General features: G+C 44.4%; 1 protein-coding gene across 6 annotated transcripts in view; it reads left to right on the plus strand.

Moving 5' to 3' along the window:
• TEAD1 (TEA domain transcription factor 1) overlaps positions 1-24,993 on the plus strand; it is a 154,013-nt gene that overhangs the window by 41,094 nt on the left and 87,926 nt on the right. For 3 of the 6 annotated variants that reach the window (XM_058420871.1, XM_058420873.1, XM_058420874.1), the window contains exon 2: positions 12,588-12,841. The exons of 2 other annotated variants lie outside the window; for them this stretch is intronic. In XM_058420871.1, the coding sequence (XP_058276854.1) occupies positions 12,694-12,841 (148 nt within the window). In that variant the 5' untranslated portion in view covers positions 12,588-12,693. Of the gene's footprint in view, positions 1-4,328; positions 4,407-12,587; positions 12,842-24,993 lie in introns of those variants that run through there. One more of the 6 variants, XM_058420872.1, reaches the window with a different exon arrangement.

Genomic DNA, 24,993 nt, shown 5'->3' on the forward strand with positions numbered 1-24,993 from the left:
TGAAATTTGAAGTCTCAGCGGTCAACATGAAGCCACCCCTAAACCTCTAATTCGAAACATACTGGAGAAGCCATGCTACAGGTGCTCAGTTTTCACTACAATAAATGGAGTTAAAGGAACACTTGTGCACAGATTTTATGAAAAACAGAGGTAATTTTGAAGAGCTGGTGTGATTTAACATAATTTAAATGTGTAAGTAATTGAATTGGTCTTTTTCTGAGCTTGACTATAAACTTTTCGAATAGAACTGTGTGCATGGATGAGTATTAACTGTTCTTCCTAAACAGATTTGGACAGTGACTTTCAGATACTAAGTAATACTGTGTTAGAGGCATTCTATTTATACCAGAAATGTCAACTACTGGCTGGTTTTAGCAAGGTGTTTTTGACCGCTGTGGGCAGAGACCCTTTTCTTTCGTCATTCGAAAACATCATTGGCATTTTGCTGTATATTCTCCTTTCCCTGGGGAATCCATGGAACTTAATGAGTCTTCATGTGGCCACAAAGCTATCTCGTTGGAGAGGCTCCTCTCTGCGAGGACTTCTGCTGGTGAAACTCCCCAGCACAGACCTCGGGGTGGAGCTGGGTGAGTCCAACACCCCCTTCCCAAGACACAGCTCCAGCTGGGGAGCAGCAGCAGATGGAATGGCCCAGGGTCTGCTAAGCTCAGGCAGATTCAGGGCAGGGCGATGGTCTCTGCCTCTCCAGAAGGCATCACAACTTCCTGGGACACTCCTGAGAGGGGCGGCCAGGGCTGGAGTCAGAGCTGGGAGCAAGGTTCCAGACAGGGAAGCTGTTCTTTAGGCAGGTGATGATTGTGGGAACGGGAAATGTGAATGGTGAGCACAGGGGAGGAAGGGATGCTGTGGCAGAAATGAGTGTGCTGTGAAATTGCTATTTCTGTTCAATTTGAGATTTTTAAAGTCCAGGAGAATTACCAGGATTAGTTCCTAGGCTTGTGCTTTTTGTTTGGGTTTTGTGATGTTCTGTTTTCTGCTGCCTGAACCCAGCCATCTCTTCTTTAGCTCCACTGGTGTCCAGTGAATTCACAATTCTAATGGCTGCCAGCAAAGTTATTTTTGTGGAAGATTGACACCCCCTGAAGCAGGATTAAACTACAGTGAACAAGGAGTTGAAATAGACTGGAAATACAAGTCAGAGCTTAAGACAGAAATTGCTTCCTCAACAGGCAATAACCACAAGAGAAGTACAAAATAACTGCATAACTATTATATTGAGTTTTGAAAACGCTATAGCCAGTTATTGCAGGTTTTACTTTTGTCCAGCAATTAAAGATTGCCACAGTTTGGGATTGTTTCAGGATTTCAGCAGGAAAGTGTTTTCTACTGCTCCCTTGCAGAAGATGCAAGTCCTGCTGTATAAAAGCATCCTTAATTCTCAGAGGAACCTCAGATGAGATGCAAGAAATATATTTTGCATTATGGGCAAAGTGCAAGCCACAGATCTGTCATTGGAACAGTCATATGGACATTAGTGGGCCAATGCATTCCCTACCTGTGGGAGGACAGGTGTTGGAGGCAAGAGTGAGATGGAAGAAAGAAGCTGTAGTGTAGAAATGCTCTGTTACTAATGCTCATTTCCTTGCAGAGAAAGCTTCCTTTGTAATAGACAGACAAACAACTCAGACTTAAAATTTAATTTGGCGGGTATTTTGCCCATAACACTACTGCTAGCAGTTGGAAAACAAAATGAGTTAAAATACATTTAACAGCAACTGCACTTGCAAACAAAATTGTTGCTTTGCTTTTTCTGTGTACACAAAATCCCACAGGTGGGTTTTCCAGTGCTGGCATGTGATGAAGACATATTGTGACCGGTTGACATGGACCCCCAAGTCCTATCTGATCTCACATGCTGGTTTCTGAAATCTCTTTCAGTTTAGAATTAGTAAGAACAAGGCCAAAAATTTGGGATTAAATCTCAGCCTTGAGGAGGGCTCTGGCACTGTGATTCCACCCCTTCAGGTTTTGGCGGGGGGGTTGGTTGGTTGGTTGGTTGGTTGTTGGTTTTTTGGTTGGTTGGTTGGTTTTGGTTTTTTGTGGGGTTTTTGGGGGGGGGTTTGGGTTTATTTTGTTTTGTTTTGCTTTTTTCTTTTATGTCTTGCAGTTCTGTGTCCCATCACCAGAAAACCACAGCCTTTCCCAAAGTGAGCCTCCCAGTACTATCACTCCTCTGTTTCCAGGCTCCTCCAGGGCTGATAGGCAGGGCCTTTTTGCAGCCAAAACAATTGCTAATGGAGATGTGAGGAGCTTCATTAAACTTGGAGTGATTATTCACATGTACAAAATGGCTCTGTGTTGTCAGAATCAGAGCCCGGGGCTGTAGCTCAAGCAGTAACACCAAAGCAGAATAAAATGGTTTTCTCCTGGTTTTGCCTGGTACAAAACCAGCACATTCACGTGAGCACAAAACACTCACAAGCTCTGTAGCAGCTTTGGAGGGACAGAGCTCAGAGAGTGTGCTTGGTAGAGTTTCTAAACTTGCAAAATGAATTTCAGTGGCAATTTAGCTCTTCCAACAAACGCTTGAGAAAATCTGTTTGTGTGTATGTGTGTGTGTTTGCACTTACACAAAGGAGTGTTTGTACAACATCTGCAAAGCATAGAACAAGTGGGCTTGAGGGATAAAAGGTGACAGCACAGGATTCCAGAGGTGTCTTTGGCCGATTGGACATTGCAGTTTATCCAAAAATTTTCTTTTCTCCCACTTCATAAAAGAAGGGACCTTCTCCAGCTTGGAACAGGGAAAGGGTTAATCTCGTGGCTGTTTCTTGTTTAAACAAATGCACCTGAGTAAATGAATGAACCTTTTACTTTACTGTGCCTTTTTTGTACCTGTTTAACAGAATACTTAAATCATTATATAAAATGCTTTTTATATAGGTGAAAGTTTTATGTTACATATGAACCAGTCAGATGTTGGACCACCCTTCAAATGGCATTGGTTTTCCCTTTCCTGGCTGAACTTACATAAAGTTGTTCAAGCAGGTGGTTTTGTGTCCCTTTCCCCACCTCGCTCAGAGCTGTTAGAGCGAACACTCATGTTTTTGCAGCCATTGCGGGGAAAAAACTTTCATTCTGAAAACAAGTTATTAAAAAAATAAAAAAAAAAAAAAAAAAAAAAAGGAGAGAAATCTAAAGCTGGAGTTCAAAACCAGTTAGTCATATGCCAGAAATAGAGTAAGGGAGCTATGAATGTGAAGGATTCCATCTGGTTTTGCAAATGTCTGTGTGACATGGGAACTCCAATAAAACTAGTGAGGCTCAGGGAGTCGGGGGGAAAAATTTGGTTTCAGAGCTACATCTAGACAGAACGACTTGCTGCCAAGTCCATCATCTGTGTGAGCACTGGATCATATGTGGTCCCAACAGGAAGCTAGTAACACACCAGAGATCAAGGGTGTACCTCATTCTGGTATTTATAACACTTGGTAGGTGGTATTAATAGTTCCAGTTTGGCTTTTGGGGTACAAAATGAAAATAATTGCTCAGTGATGCCTGTGGGAAGGCAGTTACAGCAAACTACAAAGAAGAGATCCTCTGTTTCCCTATGTGAAAGCCATGCACTGCATTTGCATCATTCACCTACACCCAGGGAGATGGGACAGGTGGAAAAAGCACCAGTAGATGCCAAGATGGACAGTTCCAATGGTACTGAGCGTGTTTGTGCCTGGATCCAGGTCTGGATCCCAAAGCTATGTGTATGGAGAGGTGGACAGCGCTGGAGCTGAAAGAAGGCCAGTGCCTCTTTTCTTTGGGCTTTTATGCCGTAACTGGTAATTTGTAGAATCACTGGGAAAGCACAGCGCCTCTGCACACTAACCCTTGCCTCAGCCCCCAGGGTGTGACTGAGCTTAAGGCCCTCAAGAAATAGAGCTATTGCACATAAACAAGAACTGCACCTGTTTTTCTATCCCACTTCCCAGTTCTTGTACATCAAAAAACCTGATTGTCCTGACAGTCACACATACTAGTTTTTATCTTCTGTCCACGTGTGCTGGCAATCAGAATGGGTTACACTGACCTGGCAAACACACATGCCTCAAGCGAAGCAGTGGCTGCAGACCTTGCCCTTAGGGACCTTCTGTGACCTCTGCCTATGGGTCTTGGGGCTGGGAATGTCTCTTACAGACCATTTTTTAGTGCCCAAGTGTAGGAGAAGAGAATAGCGGTGACCATGCCCCTGATAAGTAACAGCGGTGCTAATTACCCAATACAGCCTCACCCCTGATGAGTCACAGCTCTATCCAATAAAGATTAGTAGTGTGATAAAAAGGAGTGGGTTAGCTGGGGAGGGGGAATCATGAAGGAGGAGGAACCTTGAGGAAGAGGAAATGAGAGGATCATGAAGAAGGATCCTGGGGAGGGAGAATCACTGCTGTGAGGTCAGTCTGGGGGTGCAGTTGGAGCCCATTGTTGGAACCTGCAGTCACAGTCTAGCTGGGTAAAAGCCTGCAGTCAGAGTCTGCAAACTGATCCCTGCAGTCAGAGTTCAGCAGGAAATAACCAGCAGTCAGAGGCTGCAGGGGAAACCTACAGCAGGAGCTTGCTGCAGCCAGGGTCAGTGAATGGTTGGAGTCAGGATGGCTGAGCTGTAAAGAGGAATAAACCAGGGCCCTTTTCATGCTGTGAGAAAGAAGGAGTCTGTGTCTTGGCTCATTTCTACTCTCTAACAAGACCAAAGGACGGTCCTTGTGCCAGCCTAAGCTGTTTTGCTTGCTCTGGGAGCAGAGCCCCCTGCCCCAAATGGACAGACACACCTTGGTCGCAGACCATTCTCCTCAAAGCTGCATAACTGGCAAGTGAGTGAAATATTAGTAGTCCCTACTGCACAGTCTAGCAGCTTTTGCCATGAAGAAGTCCCAGCTGGAGCACAGCTGGTCTGAGCAGGCCACGGCACTGCACTGGCAGCGGATGTTGCTGCTCTCGAGCTGGCCCTGCTGGCTGACCGGAGGTCACAGCAGCTGGGTTAGTGCAGGAAGAATGACTTCTCCTTTCCAAAGCTGGTGAATGTTTTATCCTTTGCTTTGTGTTGGCAGTTAGCAGAAGCAAGCCAGACATGGTGCTGCTCGCTGTTGTTCATTCCGCTGAGTGCCAAGTCATGCTTGGAATAATCTTAGTTGGTTGCCACCACAGTGCTGTTGGAGCTGGGTTAAATCCCAGGAACACCCTTATAATTGAAAGCAGCTGGGTGTAAATGAGCACTAGCACCTAGGATGAGCGTGGCTGCTCTGGCGTCACATGGGGAAAGAATTGTATCTGGAGCAGCTGTGACCGTAATGAGAGAGGGATTCACCAGGGGTATGCTGAGATTCACCTCCCCGGTGATAACGTGGTAATCAGCACGGACCATGGACCACGAGGGATGTGTAGCCACTTAGAAAGCGCTTTGGCACGCTGGATTGCTGGTCACTGGCCTGATAACACATGGCTTGAAGCTGGAGCTGTCTGCAGAAGGCATCCTGGTGATGCAGCACAAAGCTTCCCGAGCCTGTGAGTGTGGTGTAGGCACAGTCAGAATCCAGTCGTTTCCCCACTGAGAAGATGAACCATTTTATTCATGGTATGAAATTAAAACTAATGGACAACAAAACTGGGTTGGAGCTAATGACTCAACATACTTATGACAATAATTGGATCTATCTACAAAAGCAGCCTTTGGAAAAATAAATAAATAAAGCTCAGAGTGGTACCAAACAGACTTTTCACTTGCATAAAGAATGCAGAGATGAAAGCTGTTTCCAAAGGGAAGAATTCCCATGTATTAACATCAACCCACTCTTTGCTGAGTAATCTGTTTCTATAAGAAAAAAAAAAAAAAAAAAGGCAATTTAGGGAGAATACGTTGTTTCTCTTTATAAATAGTTCCTATAATCCTAATTTCACATTTAGGCCTATATGCTGCCTACTCTTGCTGATCTAAGTCACCCTTTGTTTAGTAGGTTTCCTCACAGTTTGTGGAAGTACACATGTAAATCTTTTCAGATGGGCAGGCTGCTGACTTCTGTTGGAAGAAAACCATCACTTTACTGATATTAGGTTACACATTTTTGGTATTTTACACACTGGCATGGCACTGTCTTCCTACTGCTTTTGTTTGTACTCTGAGTATGGTAGTCGAGGAGAAGGAAGTTCATCCAAATTCACAGCATAATGCACTCACCTTAGGGGAAAACCATCATGTGCCTTTTGCAGATGCTCTGTGGCTGTAGTTGGACCGATCATGTTACTCCTGCACAGATTCCCAAAGACAGATCCGAAACAGGCAGCTGGCAGTTAATAGATAGCTTGAATCCCAAGCAAGAAATGGTAAATTCAGTCTTAGGATAACAAAGCTAGTTTATATGAGTGATAGGAAGAACATGGAAGCACCATTGCATGCAAGTATTTGATCAGCAGAAAAGCAAAGCATCCTTTTTTTTTTTTTTTTTTTTTTTTTTAAACGGCAAATGTGAATTCAGTGGTTCAGTGGCTGAATTAGTCTGAGTTTTAAAGGAATACTTTATCCTAGAAACAGGCTGCTTCTCTCTCCTGTGCTCTTTCTTCTTAGAGGGAATAATTGCTGATAAGTGGAATGTGTAACAAAAATACAATATAAAGTAATTTTAATCTAATGATTTCACCATTGGATGCTCTGTAAATTATTTACATTTTTATTCTTCGTACTGTGCTGTATCCATTCCTCATAAAAAGAAATTATATATAAAAGTGGCTTGAATAGATATAGTGTTTTCCTGAAAGTAATGCCATTTGAATGCCTTAGAGAATCAGAAAAATCCATACACAGTTACACATCACAACTACAAAATCCACTGTGAATTCTCCTGTAAATAAAAAAGTAATTTCTTTGCGTGCTTGACTAGCACAAACACTGCAAAGATACTTTCACTGGCAAAGTAGAAAGAAAAAATCCTAGGGAAATTCAGGCTTCCCACCAATTCCATATTTGCTTTAATCAGTGCAGAAAGAGCCTGAGCATTGTGGATGTGATAGGAGGGTCAGACAGTTCAGCAGATGTGTGGTAGGATGGGGCAGCCTCTTTTCCCAAAGCTCCCATGGACAGCACCAACAGGAGATGGAGTCTTCTCCTCCCCAAGTCTCCCGGCCTTCCTTCCCATCCTGGCTGCCTTGACAAGCTCCTCACAGGTGGCTGTAGCCCGTGGTGTTCCTGCAGCAGTGTCCAGCAGCTGTGCAGGGCAGTGGAACTCCTCAGGCATCCACCAGAGGAAGCCTGGTTGTGCCTGGATTTCTGCCCTGCAGCTGACAAAGCTGTCTGGTCCCTGGGACATCTGGGAAGCCTGTCAGGCAGCTGGATTCCCCCGTGCCCAGCCGAGGGTGTGCTCCCACTGCAGGCTTCCTTCTGTTGGGGCCTTTTACTGCTCAGTGTCATGGCATCATCTAGTTCATGCTTCAGCTCCACAGAGTGTGAGTTGGTTCCTGAGAAATGACCACAGAAATGTGTCAACTGCTGGGAGCAACCTCTGTGCCCCAGGAGCTCATCACTTGTGGTGTGTGACTGTTGGTGGGGTTAGAACCATCCCCCAAATGCACAGCCCGAGGTTTCCCTGCTGCAGCTCACGTTCTTTGCTTCGTATCCTACCCTTGGTAGGAATGGCCAAGAGCTGCTTCTCTGCTTTGCTCTTACCTTTTCCTTATTTGAAAGTGGTTATCTTCTCACATCAGTTCTTCTCTAAATTTAAACAAACCCAATTCCTTTCCTGGTAGGTCATGTTTTCTAGATCTGATAACTTTCTTCCTCTGGATCCTCTCCAGAGCTTTGGCGCTCCAGCTGTGGATTTGCACTGCTGAACAAAGCAGAAGGAAAATCCCACGGGCCTGCAACTTTTCAAGCCTTCAGAGAAAATCTGCCATCTGCAAATTTAGAATTAGTTGGTTTGCACTCATCTGCTCATTGCCATCTTAATGTTTATAGAAAGCTTGTTGGATTCCTCGTTCCATTGTTTTTACATAACTGAGGCTAAGATGAGGGTGTTCACGAACTAAAAATAAAATGTATTCTTAAAAGTGTAATTTACCCCTTCAAGGCTCAAAATCAAGAATTGAGATTTTTTTTTTCCCCCTGAAAGATACGTTGTAGAAGTATTGATCTGGCTGAACGAACAATTTGGGAGCAGTCTGCATCTATTCATGGTGAGAAGGTCAGTGTGGATAAGAACTGTTCAGTCCCAGAAATACCTGCACTTGATCCCCTCCAAGCAGACACAGTTTAGAAGACTTGGGAGATATCATGGGCTTTTTCCTCAGACAGCTCTCAGAATCAAGGTGTGTTTTCAGTCATTTTGACGTTCCTGCTCCAATATCTGCAGAGCATTAATCCTTTTCCAGGGGTTGTTTGATAGCACAGAGCAGGCACCATTCGGCACCTGTACACTGAAACTCAAGGAAGTAAATTAATCAAACAAACAGAGAAAATGGTTTAACTTTTGGAGGACACTGTAAAATAAGACCCAGCTCTGGTGAATTTTGACAGACAGCGTTTCCACGTTAGTTCATTGTGCAAACACTGAAGGTTAGGAAACATATCAAGGCCGTAGATCTGCTCTTGTCATACGCTCCCGTGAGGAGCCATTGATCTCAGTTGTTGGTCTGTGAGCAGCAGCTTTCTGGGCAAGTCCGGGTTTGCATTGCTCATAAAGTGAAAGGCATAAGAGAATGTTTTGTGCAGGTAAAGAAACCATTCCCTTTATAAGAAGTTGCAGGCTATCATTTGGTTTGAGTTAAACACATTGGTTTGATCGGCTCTGACAACAGTTAGCCTTGGTTCTCGGAGATTTTAAAGTAATTTTTCAACTTGCTGTAGTGAGTGAACATAATGACAGTAAGCCATATCTTGTAGCTGTCTTGAATGGCCTGGCTATAAAACACTTTATAAAACCCTCTGTTGCCCCTAATGGTTTCTGTTCCGAAGCGTGACATTGCGCTGCTTTGACGGGGTGCGGGGGGGACGACGACACATACCTCCATCACACAGGGAAAAAGTGTCTTAATGACTGCATGAGGAAAACAGATATATTTAGAACTGACTTAACTGCACGGAGTAGAAAGCAACTGCAAGACAGATGCATTTGGTTTGGAGCTAAGAGAGTTTTATGCACAGGGGAAGCTGTCTTGAAAGTGTAAGGCTGGTGTTAAAAGGAAAACTCTGAAGAGAGACCACCTAAACTAAAGCAATGTGCTTTAAGCAATCTTAGAATGTACAAAAAAAGGTGAGCCAAAATATTTTGGATTTTTTTTGTTGTTGTGTTGCTCTGTTTTTTGTGGGTTTGGGGCTTTTTTTGTTGTTGTTGTTGTTGGTTGGTTGGTTTTCTAGGTAGTGTTGATGTGTTTTAATTTTGTTAACAGAAAGTGCAAGCAGGGAATTGGTTCTCTGAAAGTTAACATGATAAAAAGGGAATTACAGAAGTCTTCAAGTGGATCTGTCAGGTGTACAAGCTCTGATTTTGGCCAGGGGAGGTGGGGCTAATTTCCCCCAGGAGCTTAGCTCTTCCTCTGCTGAAAGCTGGCATTGCAAGATTTGGAGTTTGCTAATATAAAGTAGGCTCACTTTTTAAAGTTTTTTAATAAATTTAGATTGGATTGTAAATCCACATTTTTCACATGAGATTTAGAACTCATTAGAAATGTGCAAAGAAGCTCATCTGTTGACAGCTTGTGTTATTTTTGATAATCGTGTTGAACTACAACATAACAGGTCTGAAGTTTTTCATCACAGTTGAGTCCTAAGAATTCAAGCTAAGAAGGAGGTGAACATAGAGCTGAGCTGGAAATAATTAACTGAGTTAGCTCATTCTTTTCCTGAAGTAAAAGGGAGCAGTGTAGCACTTGTAATACAAGGTTTTTTCCTCCTTGGCCCCCTGGCTTAATCTGCAGTGTCAGCATTCACCGAAATGGAAATCACTGCAAATAACCTTTAATATGAGCGGTTTTCTTCCAGCAGGCTGTTCCACACCTCTATCATACAGGTGTTCTGCAAGGAACACTTGGTTATCTTACATTTTAAAGGCTGGAATAGTAGCTATGAGCGCCCCAAGATGATATCCAAGTAGGTAAAGAGGAATGGGAAGGGAGATACCACGTTTGTGAAAATTCACCGGTAAACGCAACGCAAGATGTAACACGACTATCAAGTAACATTAATTACTTTAGAGCCTCACTGTGTTCCTTGTGCATTTTAATTATTATTTCAGCGTAATGTAATAACAAGGGCTGGTTTATAAGATGATAACAGGACTTGAGGCTATGACTGTGGCAGGTTTTGTGAGCAGAGCATGGTTGAGCTGAGCAGAAGCTGCCCGTGGCTGTGCTGTGCATTGCAAGCCCCGGGCCTGGGCTCAGGGAGGGGAAGGATTTCCTGCCCAGTCACCTTTGGAGAAGCAGAGCCAGTGATGTGTCCTGGTGAAATACTCCTCATGCTTCCATCATGTGAGGCCAATAAATCCTCCAGCAGCCATTTCCCCCTGCACTACTGCAATAAAACTGACCCCTCCCCCTAATTATCCACATCAACATTCAATTACCTCTCATTTACCAAGGTTCCACCTCTTTGCGAAGGCTTAAGTGGACGTGATTGTTTTTGTCGGTAGTTTCCCGATATGGCTGTGCCCATGCTCGGGCTAAACCTGGCATGCAAGATTCAACTCTCCCAGGAGTTGAATCAACCCTTCAGCCTTCCGAGGGTTATGAAGGATGGGGTTCCGCTATTTTACCGAGGTTTCCATCTCTCTTTCGTGCGATGACGGCTTTTAAAAAATGTGCGCTTCGGATTTCCCCGACAATAAGTGGTGCATTTGGCCGGAGTTCTCACCCACTTGCGTGTGTGTGGTTCCCTGTGAATCCATCTGCTCCCTCAATATCAGTTATTAAAAGGCGTTTGAGGCAGCGATTAGCCTGGCTATTACGGGTGGGGAGGCACTAACATCTTCTCTAAGCTGTGCTGAAATGTTCAACACAAAGTCAAGAAATGCCTCTCTGTAGAAATAGGCAGGCAAGGGAAAATCGAGTTCACACATACTGATCCCTTCGAGCTCCTGTTAGAGCCTGGAGAAGTGGAAATACGCTGTGCTTTGGGTGTCAAACTGGTAATATGGGGGGTTTTTTTGTTTGGTTGGTTTTTGTTTGGTTTTTTTTTTTTTTTGCAATTCACCGTGGACTCGGAGGGACCGGACCATCAGGTTTTGGTTATCTCCAGTGATTGGTTGGCTGGGGAGCTCGGGTGAGGGCTGCTGTAAATATTTCCTCTTTCAGGCAGTTCTCCAGCCTGAAGGTGTTTAGTCATTGGTGTCATGGCCTTCCACGTACACCCTCCCCTTCTTTCTCCGTGGGGTGAATGCTGTTCTGCTGCTTTTCACCTGTTGTTTTAGGATGTCCTGAGACCCCGGTGAGAGCAGGAGGACAGAGGTCTGTGTGAGGGGGAGCTCCTCTCTTCTGCCCGAGCAGAATAAAAATCTTATTCTTTAGGGGGTTTGAGCGTTTAGCCAGGAAACTGGATTTTTAACTGTGTTTGCGGCTCGTGCGTGCATGTTCGAACACTCCCATCCACTTAGATCGGTTAGAGTCACCAAACTTATTCTTTTTTTCAAAATAAAACTGCATTATGCCTAGACATGTTGAGCCAAATCTGTTCCTGGTGTTATTTCTCTGGCTTCCCGAAGAATTACACCAGAGGTGAACGTGGTCTGGTATAGCAGCTTTTTTGCCTGGAGCAAGTCTTTACAGCAGAGTTGTATTTCTCTCAAAAATATAAAAGGAACACTGACAGATCTGCAGCTCTGCTGGTGTGAGCAGGTGCAGCTTTATTAAATTATTTCTTATTAAATTGATTCAGCAACTTGAAGCTTGTAATTTTTGTTCCGCTATGGTTCTGTGACAGAGACCTTTTGAATCAGGCAAAGCATATATCTTCTCTTGTGATTCCTTGCTCTGGTATTATCATTTCAAAGATTTCTTTTCGTACGTAGCTTGGATTCTGATTGTGTTATCTATTTGGGTAACATCTGAAAATTACAGCCTTTTCCAGTTAATTACATTGAGCTGTGACATCGCTGGTATAATTCCATTTAATCCACTGACATCTGGGTGAATGTGAACAATAGTTTTTGCTTTTGTTTTTAGGTTCAAATGGTTTTAGGCTCTGGTGGTCACTGTGGCTTAAATTGGTGTGCTTCCCTTCCAGCCCGTGGCAGCACACTGATTTCCCCCTGCCTGAGGATCTGTCTCGTTATTTTAAGGGTGCCAGTCTTCAGCCAGATGCAATGTGGCTGGAGAGTTTTGCCCCACTTTGACTTTTTGTGAAAAATAATCTGATTCTCTATGTCCTTGTGTAATTGTGCACAGAAAATGTAGTGGAGTTCCCCTTCTGACAGCCTTATTGCCTCACCTCTGCTCGTTTGAGGTAGAATGGTTATGAATTTTTCACTTTTCCTGGGTGCACCCCGTGCTGGCGTTACTGCTCAGCTGCTGCTCATTTAGCATCAGAAGTAGGCAGAAATGTTAGCCTGGAGTTCCATGCCTTTAATGCCTTTTGGGGTTGGTTGTTTGTGTTGCAGATTTATTCCCTTGAAGACTCCAGGCTTAGGCTTGGAGACCCCAGCCATCACCATTGAGCCCAGCAGCTGGAGCGGCAGCGAGAGTCCTGCCGAAGACATTGAAAGAATGAGTGATTCTGCAGATAAACCTATTGACAACGATGCAGAAGGTGTCTGGAGTCCTGACATTGAACAGAGCTTTCAGGAGGCTCTAGCAATCTATCCACCGTGTGGGAGGAGGAAAATCATCTTATCAGATGAAGGCAAAATGTATGGTAAGTGGCACGCATTTAGCCTTTGGAAATAATTGTTCCAACATGAGAACTGTGAAGCCAGCTTGTTTCTACACAATGTTCCTGGTTCTGATTTTGGTGCTTTTGGAGTAAATTGTGAAGAAATCTGTGAAGCTGAGGGAGCTCAGCTGAGCTGATGCGGTGTTCAGGACTGTCCAAACCAAGACACTAGGAAAGCAATATTGATCCAGAATTGTCGTATTAGTTACTTTATGCAGTTGCCTTCGGCAAGTTCTGTGCTGTGGCTGAATGTGAATATTTAAAAGAAGCATTTAAATGTGCTGCTCATTGGACATAAAGAAAATTCGGCATTTTTCTTTATTTTTCACTAAATAGTGAAGACAGGGAAATGGAAAGTGCAGTCTATGTGATGGTGTGGCAGATCATGCAATACCGAACTGCAAAGTGATAAAAGTTCTTGTTGCCTTCAGGAGCCTCTTCATGAAAAAGAGGCAAGTTAGGGGTGCTTTTGCGTATTCTCTTTTTTCCTCACTGTTTTTTCTTTTCCCCCTTCCCTGCGTGCAAACTGCTCTCAATCAGATGCCAACATTCCATAAATACACGCTGCTCCGCCGGAGGGATGCTGACATCTCCATGTGCTCCGCGGGACCGCGCTCTCTCTCTCTCTCCCCCTCTCTCTCTCCCTCTCTCCGTTCCTTTCTCTTTGCCATTTTCCAAACTCCTCCTTGGGGCCGGCAGAGCCCGTGCCCGGGAGTGGGTGGCCGTGTCCCGAGGATGGGTGGCAGTGCCCGGGAATGTGTGGCCGTGCCCTGAGGATGGTCCCCCGTCCCTCGCCGCTACCTGGCGGGGCAGAGGGGCCCGGCCCCGAGCAGATGGTGCCGCAGCTGCCACCAGCTGTGCCCTGCCCGAGGTCACGGGCACCGCCGGGTGACCCGGTGCCTCCGCAGCTGCCGTGTCACCCCCGCGGCCACACCGAACGTCCTGTCCGGGAGAAATAAAAAGAGTAGAGATGAAGCATCTCAGCTGCCCTCGGCAGAAAGTTCCCGGGCTGGGTTTCCTGCCGGGGTGTTTGCTTTTCCCCCTTCCTCCTCCTCCTCCTCCCGCACGCCCCTTCGCCCCCTGCCCAAGGGGATTTAATCTCTCCTGTCCTCTCCTGCTCGCCCGTTTCCGCCTGTTTTGATTGCTTTTCGGTGCTGTTGTTTTCCTTTGGGAAAGGACAGATGATTTGCCTAATTAGGAGGTTTTTGCTCCTTCTAGGAGTACATCACTGTGTATATACAAACAGGCTTATTGTGTATTTATGCTCTAAAGCCTTACTTAGGCTCGAACGGCCTGTCAGCCAAAAGAAGGGTGGCTGTACTTTTTTTTTTTTTTTTTTTTTTTTTTTAAATCAGGATCCCTACAACCACACTAACATGCTTTTTTTTGGTATTTTGAAGCATTTCTTTAATGCCATTGTATAAATAAAAGAAATTAACATTTATCCATTCACTGTGACAATCACCGATTTTGTTTAATGGTTTCTAATCCTGAATGCTAACATTTGTTAAGTTATATATGTATAAAGCTATTTGTGCCTATCTAATTGCTGATTAATAGTGATAGCTGGTAACACGATAAGCATAGGCACATCTCATATTTATGCTAATCCTAAGTCAAATATAGTTAATTTTCAAGAAAAAAGGGAGCTAATGCGTGCTTAATGCTGGAAACTTCACTTAAATTGTTGCCCTGATTGAGTAGAAAGAAACGTGTTAGGAAGTGCAGGGTGCTGTATGAGCAGAATTTACATCCTGACTTTGCAGTGGATGAACTCATGTTTTCATTCTTCAAACTGAGTGACTGCTTTGTAGCGTTTGAGGATTTATTGAAACCATGCTAGGTTTCTGAGGACTTTCTAATAGAGTCTTATGGCCCTAAGAGCATAATTGTTCTCCAAGGATTTTGAAATCAAAACAGTGTAAGTGTTTTACATTCTGTGTGGCATAATGAAAATAATTTAATGCCTTTTAGTGGCATACCAAGTTTATTTCACTTACAAGAGAGACGTTGCAATATGGCCAAGCTTCCATAGTATTGGGGGATATTGTAATGTGTCAGTAATTCATGGGCCACATAAGGCCAAAAGTCAAGAGGGCACCATTTCATTTTCTGACCGAAATTACCTTTAGATACAGACACCAGAACAAATCTGATCGTTATGGAAGCAAATATAATGATCACTCCGTGTGGATTAAGTTAAGCAATTGTAGTTTTTGATCTTTGGAGGGAGACTTTGAGAAGAGCAGAGATTTTGCTGGAAGAAATATTTTAAGTCTCTGCCTTTGATTTAATGAGAGCTTTGCGACATCCATGTAAGCAGGCAGCCAGAGTTTCTTCACTGTTCTTTGTGGTGGTCTAAAAACCATCCTTAAATTGGTGTTTCTAAGAGGTTTGTCTTCAGCTGGCTCCGGGGGACCCGGAGGATTGCTCAAGGAGGGCTGAGGGCACTGGATTCTGTGGGTGAGGGGCTCCTGCCCACGGTGCCACCTGGGCGAGAGCAGGGTGGCTCATGGTGGGAGAGCACCGAGGGACATCTGTGGCTCCTCTGGACAGCCTGAATCACTTCAGCTGCTCCTCCACAGCTGAGACCTCGGATGAAGGAGGGAAGGAAAGGGGGAGGGTGTTTTCCCCTCCCCTTGCCTCCCCAAAAATGTAACTTAAGGAGTAAGAGGACGATGAGAACAAAAGACTTTTGATCCTATCCTCAACAGAAAAGGGTTGCAGGGGCCCCTGGCTGGGGAGAGGAAGGGGGATGTCCTAACATTTTTATTCTTGCCTCCGGGCATCCTCAGGCTGCAAAGACAAAACTGTGACCTATGCAAGACCAGGAGCATTTCAGGCTGCTGCTGACCCAGGGTTATGGCTCCTTGAAGAAACCCTCAGTAAACAAAATGAAAGCTTAATGAAACTCTTGTTTTTAAATTTATAGGAAATGATTGGGTAAGCGGCAAGGACACTTGTTTTGGTTTGGCTGGGCAAATGCCAGAAACTAGTTTTGAAATTCTTGAGAGAGAAAGGGAATACACGGTAAAGCCAAGGGAGATGTGATAAGCTTCCTGCAGGAAAGCTCTGTCCATCTCTCCTTTTCTCTTTCCTTTGCGAGCAAGGTTGTGAAGATCTTACAGTGTTGGTTTTGCTCCTAGTACAGTGTTGACTGAAAGTAAATAAAACTAAAAAAAAAAAAAAAAGGTGAGGAGGGTATAAATGTGGAGGCTTGAAGGAGGATAGAGATTTATAAATTGATGCTCACACCCTTTGTGGAAGCAGTCCAGTGTAGGCCATGGAGGAAAGACTGAGTTCTTAGACCCATTTTCATTTGTCTTGCCAAGGCATTGGTAAGAATTTTTTCATCTGTACTGTTTCAAAAGAAGTATTGATCAAACACAAATACCATGCTCTGGTACAAAGCAGGGCACCTATAATTTGCCTTCCGTCTCCAGAGATCCATTCCAATGGATTTCCGTGTCCTTGTTTATCCAGCTCATAGTAAAACTCCAGCCCATTAGAGGGCATTGGCTGTCCTGTGTTTGTACTTTGTTCCCATTGTTGGTGTTTTACTGCTGACAGTTTAGTGACTTGTAGCAATCCCTGTGAACTCACTTATTGGCAAGATATTTGCCTGTGCTTGTCTTTGCTCCTGGGAGAATGTTTTGGAAAAGATTACAAGAATGAAAGCTGCTGTGAAATGCAGCCCTACTTTTATCCCTGGTGTAACACTGAAGTCACTGGAGTTGGATTTGGCTCTCTGTGCACATTTTTATTTTTATCTTTTTTAATTTTTATTTTTATTTTTCTACAGCAAGAGGGTGGCTTTAGTGCAGCTCTAGGGACAATGCCAAAGTGCCATAAGGACTAACAAGTGGAATATGCCAGGAGACATTTTGTTATCAGCACTGCTAAATTAGCCTCAGTGTAGCAGAGGTGGCTTTTGCCTTTAAGACAAGAAAATAATTTTATATGAATTTCTGAGACCTGTAAACAGCTCTTCAGTTGCGAGTTTGCATTGGAGGTATCCATCTCTGCTACAAAAGTGCTTATGCGTATGTAGTGATGATTAAAAGGAAAGTTTTTAGCATGTTTAGTAGTTTTACAGAGAAGAGTGAGTACTAATTAACGTGAGAAATTGCACAGCAGCCTTTCAGAACTGTGTATGTTTATTAGGTTATACATAAAATCTCTTAGCATGCACTGCTAAGGGAAAAAGATACTTTCATTAAAAAATCTGCTCAGATAATAGAATTTTTGTACAATGAGTAATAATAGTCTTCATTTCCAAAGCACCTTGTGTAAATTGGGTATTAAAATTGAACTTTGAACTAGAACATTGACAAAAGAAATCCTATTCTGTGGGCTTGCCTGATTCTGTAGCTAACTGTCATTATTTGGTGGTTTTTTCGGTTTCTATTAGGAAACTGTGAGGTAAATAGCTTTATGAAGAGTACAGTAACATGTTACAAATTATTTTTACTTTTGCTTTTAATTTTAAAAGTTCCATGCAAGTTGCTGCCTCCATAAAGACATTGTTACCTTATGAAGTTTCCACAGCGTTAAGTATATTTGAATGTGAATAAGGTATTTGGAGTGATGAAATACCAGATGTGAAGTATCAGGTTTCATGTTTATTCATCTGTTCCTGCAATCATTGTACAAAGATATGCTCTTGTATTTTTCTTTTTTTTTTTTTTTTTTCCCCTTTTTTGTTCTCTCAGCAACACGCGCCAAATGAATGCAGTGGAGATGGGACTCCTATTCTGAAAGCCACTATTTGGGGTTTTTTAGGTTGTAAACAAACGTGTCCAGGAAGATCTGGCGGTGCTGGGCTTGCTCGGCGTGTCGCGTCACGGCGCACGCGTGACGCCCGTGCTGAGCCCTCAGCCAGCAGGGAAGGGCTGGAAGGGCCAGAGAGATGGTGTCTGGAGAAGTTACTGCTGAAATTGCTGGGGTTATGAGAAAAATCTGCCCGAGATCGTTTCTGCAACGTGGTGGTGTTCTTGCAACATCCGCAGGCCGTGCTTGCAGGAGGGCAAGATCTGGTTTTGTGAGCCCAGCCTGCGGGAAGGAGGGGTTGTTGGGCTCGCTCGTCCTCGAGGATTTCTGAAATGTGCGGGAGCAGGGTTTCATCAATCTCCTTGGGCTTTCAAGAGTAAATTGTCAGTGCTTTGAGATAAAGTGACAGTGTCTTCATAAGACAGAGAATTGTTTTTTGTTGGTTTTTTTTTTTTTTTCCCCCTCCCTGCTGTAACCTCCTATCCTAAAGAGAAAATCTAGGTAGGACGGTGAGAGCTGTGTGTGATAAGGGTATGAACTCCTCCTTGGAGAGCAGGCTGTGGTAAGCACCACAGCAGAAAGTGTCAGTGATGTTGTGGAGGGTTTACAGATCGAGCCGTGGGTCGAGTATTCCATTGGCTGTGCTGGGTTGGGAGGATGATGTATTCCAAAGGAAAAGGGAATGTGTACTAGAAAGTTTTGCTGAAAAATTATGCATCAGAAAGAGTGAGGCATCCTTTAAAAGTGGTTTTTAGCACTTGGACTTTGTCCTGTCTCTGCTGAACGTGCTCTATTCAGTCACCCATATAGAGGGGATCCGGCAGAAAGTTGTGTATAGCCTGCTCATGGGAAAGACAGCAGCGTGGCTGCTGGCCAGCCTCCCGGAGCTCAGAAGGCACCTCGTGGAGGAGGAGCTGGCAGCATCCGTTCTTGCCTGAAACCAAGTGGAAGCTACCAGGGCAGGTTCAGATCAGGCATTTGTCCACTCCAGTGTGGCTAATCCTATTTAAACAGCCAAACGAAACAGAGTAAGACTGTGTCTTTCCTTTATGATGTTGTTCCTCCGGTAATACCCTTGTTTAGAACTGACACACATTAACATGAGAGCGCTGAAGTGATGCAACCTCACTGGAACATCCAGGATGCATTGAGGTGGTTGTCCAGTGTCATTTGTATCAGCTTGTTTTTCTCCCAGCACTGGTTTCTCAAGATGAACTTGCGATCATGCGATTGCAGGAGGCAGAGTTTTGCAGCTTTAAGAAATAGCTGTCGTGCTAGGAGGTAGTTAAAACAGTCCTGATCAGGCTGATGTAGCGTGTTAGTTGGTTGCACAGTACTGAGAGATCAAGATAATTGAAAAGCCTGCATGTAGATAGCATGAAAGAAAATTGACTTGTTTATTTGATCTCATTCCTTGTAGAACCGGGGTCACTCCTAGGGCAAACACCTTCTCATTCAGGCGACCTGGGGACACCTGGAGTTGGACAAGTAAGGCCCACTTGAGGGTTATGATGGGCTGTGAGGTTTGAATTCCTATTCATGGGACCAGTATGGGATGATGGTAGAAGTGTCTGCCCTTCAAAACTCTGAGTTATGTCACACAGTGGTGGCAGCAGAGCAGTGATTCACATCCCCGGTCAAGGCCTGGCAAGGGGATGGGGAGGGTAAGTGATACCCATGTTGGCACTCTTGTTCTGGGCACCCTTATGGAAGCAGAAGAGGTGAGAAAACATAGGAATTGTTGTTTTGTGAAGAGAGAGACATGGACAGTGCAGGGAGCATCTTACATGACCAGCAACAGAAAAAAATATTGATCAAAAATTGACCACTTAGCTGCCAGCACCGTCATCATGGTTTTGCAGCATTTGGGAAGTCCTAGATGGCTGTTCAAGATAGACCAGGGGCCAGTGAGATAAGTGGTGAAAAACAGACATCTGAACCATGCCAAAAGGGAAGTTTCATCCTGATGTTCCCACTGTTCCCGCAGGGGGTTTGCTCCATGGAGGCGTGATAACAAATAAGACTGTGGGGTACAAGGAGCAGTGGGAACAAAAAGAAATTTTACAGCATCTTTGGTTTTCTGGGGACATGCAGTCTCCTGAGAAGTAGGTTTGTGTCCCACCCCACATCTCACAGGGGTGATCCTGGGCTAACTGTTGGAGAGTAAATGCTGTGGTTGTTGTGACATGAGCCTTACACAATTCCCCAGGGACCTGCTATTCAAAATTAATATGTATCTTATCTGAGCCTTATGGGGATTTCCTAACAGATACATGAATGATTTTTTTTTTTTTTTTTTTTTTTTTTTTTTTTTTTTTTTTTTTTTGTGGTGCCCTTGAGAAGTTGCATTTAATACCATTGTATGAATATTTTCCTACCCTACAAACAATTTAATGTGGGGCACTTGGTCTGGAACATCAGACAGAAACACTTCAGCTCTGGGCTTCCAGATGATTCAAGTCTGGAATTTGAGTTCAAGAAATTAGACACTAACGGATTAACAATTTACAGACTTTCAGTAGAAGTAATGGTTTAGTTAGCAGAAAAAGAAAAAGGCTCCTCTGCAATTTTTTTGGTTTTGTTCTAGGCATATGAAGTGTTTGCACTGTTTGAGTAAGGAACATGTTTTTGTAAGCAAAAATAATGCAAACTGGGGATATGAATGTGCTCATTCCACTTCATGAATGCCCTTTTAAACACGCAGAAGTGGCATGGCTTGTTAAACCTTGTGTAAAAGGGACAGCAATACGTCCCGAATTCACGAGGGAATTGGAACCCTGAGAAGGCACTGTGGGAGTTGCTGGGATGTCAAACACCATCACAGTTCTACCTGAGGGTACTCAGGCACTGTTCATAGAAACTGTGGTCACCACGCACCTTGTCTGGCGTGAGAAGTCCGATTGCAGCTGCCTAATTACAGCCTTCTCCAGCTAAGTCAGGCCTCCTGAGGATTTTCTGGATTTCATGCTTATATTGAGATCTTCTTTCAGTCTTGAAGGGGACAGTCAGCTTGCCAGAGGTCACCAGGTGTTCAGGCCTTCAAAAAAGATCAGGTCATCAACCCAACTCCTTGTTTGGTTGCTCTCCTTGGAGGAGGGGGTGCCCAGGTGACCCAACAGGCAGGGATGGATTCAGCTTGGGCTGAATTCTTGGTTTGTCTGTAGGCAACCATATCACCCTTGATGCCTGGCAGTTTTGGGGACAACAGCACAGAAAATGTGCCTGCAGGTGTTAGGGAGCATATTCCAGTAATCTGTGTGGAAGTAGGTGAGGTAGAGTATGCCAAGTTTACATATAATAAAGAAAATGCTTTTTCAGTTTGCCTAATTTGTCATCATTGCAGCAGAGCTCAATCATTGCAGCAGAGCTCAAACATCTGAAGCTCTTTTGCCTGAAGCTGCTTCACTTTTTTTTTCACTTCCACCTTAACAACAACTGGTGTTTGGTTAGCATGGAAAGGAAAAGGATTAATTAAATAAAAATCACAGTTTGTATTGTGGGTTTTTTGTCATGCGAGCAATGCAAGTGAGTAGAGAACACAGTCAAGAAACACATCCTCAGCTGCTTGGATTCAGCACCAGTTTTACCCCTGAACTAGCAGGTAACACTGCTGTCTTAGACATTGAGTAAAGGAAAATGTTAGGCCAGCTGGGTCCCAGTTTCAGGGGCTCGTGGTCAGCAGGCTGGATATAGTTGGCAACTAATCATTGTCCATAGTGAAAGTAGATGGGCTCTTCTAATGGGCTCTTTGGATCATTTTAGCAGGTGCCTTCATGTGGCCTGGTAACTTCAGCATTTAATTCTTTGAGCAAGAATTGCATTTTCATTTGTTTAGTTCTTCCTTGGATGGACAGTCAGCAGTAAACCTTTCAGTGCTGTCAATGGTGAAAGAAGTGTTTACACTTACAGCTATTAAGCTGTATATAAATATACGCACATACATATGTGTGCAAATAGGTTTGTGTGTGTGAATAAAACATGTTCCAGCCAATTAAAATGTATTTGGGAGTCCTCAGCCAGGAGGTTTACATGCAAGGAATTGGCTACCTCTTTGGCTGGGACCTTCCTTTGCTTTGGCAACTGAAAGCAACCTCCCGTGAGAGCGCTGCGCGAAGAAATAGCGTGATTCATATTTGTAGCTGTTATTAGGTAGGCACGTAGGCATATATTTAGGTAGGTGAGGTATGCAGGCATACATTGTGTGCTACATATTTAGGCTGCACGGGGTATTTTTAGCTGCAGGAGGCCCAATCACCAGCGTGCTGAGGAGAATTGCTGTAAGGGATAGCGCACGGAGGAGCCGCCCGCAGAATTTTCCGTCCTGCCGGGCAGCGAGAAAAGGCCACTGGAGCTGCATAGCTGGGTGGCCAGAGGAGTGCCATTAACAGGTGGGACAGCTCAGAAAGCCCTTTGGCCTGGCTGCCCCGAAGGCTCTTGATCTGTCTCAGCCCCCATTCGGGAGCAGTTGTCCCAGGTTCCAGCCTCCCACTGACCCCGGTGAGCGTGACGCCCGCAGAGCTGGTGGGGGGCGGCGCGTGAGTCCGGCACGTGAGGTTAGCAGAGTGCTCAGTGATGGGGAAGATGCATTAGGGCTGGAAATACCGAGCAAAAATTAAAATGAGGTGAAATAGCCATTAAAAACCCACTTCTGTTAAAATTACGAGACAGGAAATTTTACAAGCAGCCCTTGCCCAATGAAGAAAAAGCAGCCTAGAGGGACTAAATAACTTGTCTGATGTCATCAGGGGTTTTATAGCAGAGCTGGGAATTGAGCCCTCTTCCCCCCAGTGCCGTCTAAGCTTTAATGCTGAAGGGGGTCCTTTCACAGCTTATCCAGTGACCCTTGGGGAGTTTGGGGCGACTGTGGCAAATCCGTGTTCCTGTGCCACATCCTGTGTGTGGGGAGAGCAGGCTGCATCTTCTGGAGAGTGCAATCTCTGCATAATGTGACCACAGGATGCCTTCCTTCACTAATAAGGGAGTTGACTAAATGCCGTTTTATTTTTATTAGGCATTTTCTTAATGCAGTAGTTCCTTGAAACCGAACAAGAAAAGGTCCTTGAGGTGCTGTATGCCGTGTACAAATAATGGAGAGCCAAAAGGACTCCAAGATTTATATGGAGAAGAGAGAGGGAGAAAGTGGATAGGAAGCTGAGGCGGTATTTAGCCCCATATTGATGCTCCATATTGATCATGTGGTCCTTCTACAGAACAAGAGAGAGGCTGCTGAAAATAGGATGATTTAATTTGTTCGCAACACCGTTATTCAAGGAACAAAAAAGTATGTAGCCTTATCCAAAGAAGTAATCTAAGAGGTCTTTACTCAGTGCCAAACTAAAATTCTGCTATTTAATTACCGATTTAGAAAATATCTTGGGCTCAATTTCCTCCTCAGTTACGCTGTTATAAATCTAGTGGAATTGTTAAAGATTTATGGCAGTATAACTGAAGGCAGAATTGGGTCCCTTATGTTTAAAACTTAGTTTGCCACAGAAGTCATAATTCCTGTTTTCCAGGCAAGAGTTTAAGAATTTTGCAGACCTCTGTTTCTGTAAAAGAAATATGAACTACAGTAGTGTGGGTGAGTGATTAATGCTGGAGGGGATGTCTAGGGGCAATCGGAATTGGCTGGTGTGGAAAATCCATGTGCAATTCAGATTTAGGATCTGTTTGCAGATGCCTCATAATTTAAAATGTCAAAAAAAAAACCCCAAACCTTCAGCCTTCATGTAGTAAATTAATATACTGTGTGTTCAGTGTGCAGCAGGCTTTGCTGAAGTAATACCCTCATATGAGGTGTGAACTCATCCCATTCCCCTTAGTAAGGACTTAAATTCAAAATTGATTGTGACTCTTTACATCCTGACAGCCTCTAAATCACGTTAAAAAAAAAATCCCAGTTTTGTTTTTATTTAAATCATGTGTGTAATGACTTAAAAAGGAAAAATACTGCCTCATTTATTCAGACCTAAAGAAATCTTGTGCCAGCGCAGATCTATTTGATCCACTGGCTTGTCGTTCTCTAAAGGAAGGGTCTTTCTAATGGGCTCTTTATTGTTTTTCTCAGCTTCCACTCAGGAAAAGAGCTCAGCTTTGGAGGTTTTCAGAGGTGAGTTAGGATGTGGCTTTATCCTGTTTGGAGGTGCCTGGTGCAATCCCTTGCCCGCCGGACAGGCTGAGCAGGTCTGGGGGAGCCCTGGCCCTTCCTTGGGGCTGCAGGGGATGCTGTGAGCACGGGCACTTTCCCCAGAAGCACACTCAGTGAGCTGGAAATGTGCTGCTCCAGGGTTTACAGCATTTCTGACAAGTTTATGCTTTTTCTGGAGGCCTACAGTGCGTTGTAGACATCGAAAGGAGTTGTAATACAAAACTAAACCAAAATATGATCCCTTCAAAATAATGGAATTCTGTATCTGTTCAGAATAGCCAGTTTTAATTTAAATACAGTATTTAGGAGTATTTTTAGGAGCTTTATTGAGGAGTGGACTGAAGAGTTAGTTACTCTAACTTTGCCCCCTGTTTCTCTACTTCCTCAGTGGTGCAGGGGGATGAGGTATGAGGGTTGTGATCAGTTCATCACACACTTCTGCTCCTTCCTCCTCGCAGGGAGGGTTCCTCATAATTTTCCCCTGCTCCAGTGGGGGGTCCCTCCCGTGGGACACAATTCCCCATGAACTTCTCCGAAGTGATTCCTTCCCAGGGGCAGCAGTTCTTCTCCAGCATGTCCCTTCCTCAGGGTTCAGTCCTTCAGAAACAGGCTGCTCTGGCGTGGGGGTCACGAGTCCTGCCCACAAACCTGCTCCAGCATGGGCTTCTCCTGGGGTCACAGCCTCCTTCAGGCATCCACCTGCTCGATATCCATCCTCATGGTGGATCTCAGCATCCCCGTGTCCTCCCTGTGCTCGGGGCTCAGCTGCCAACCCAGGGGCTGCAGGGGAATCTCAGCCCCAGCGCCTGGAGCACCTCCTGCACTGACCTGGGTGTCTCCAGGGCTGTTCCTCTCACACTTCTCACTCCTCTCTTTGGCTGCAGCTGCCCAGGGTTTTTTCCCTCGCTCCTAAATCCTTTATCTCAGGAGCAGTACCCCTGTCACTGATGCACCAGCAGCGGGTCTGTCTCAGAGCTGGCTGGCATTGGCTCTGTCAGATACGAGGGCAGCTCCTGGCACCTTCTCACAGCGGCCAGCCCTGTAGCCCCTCGCTGCCAAAACCTGGCCATGCAAACCCTGTGAAGAACAGTAGCTCTGAATAAACATAAACCAGTCCAGTTTTTAGTACAATCCTGACTTGATGCATCGATCCATGATACCTGTGACTTTTAAGTATGCGGTTTGTTTGTTTTTAAAATACCGATAAGTCATTAAC

Source organism: Hirundo rustica, chromosome 6 (genome assembly GCF_015227805.2).
Source record: "Hirundo rustica isolate bHirRus1 chromosome 6, bHirRus1.pri.v3, whole genome shotgun sequence".
Taxonomy (NCBI): Eukaryota; Metazoa; Chordata; class Aves; order Passeriformes; family Hirundinidae; genus Hirundo; species Hirundo rustica.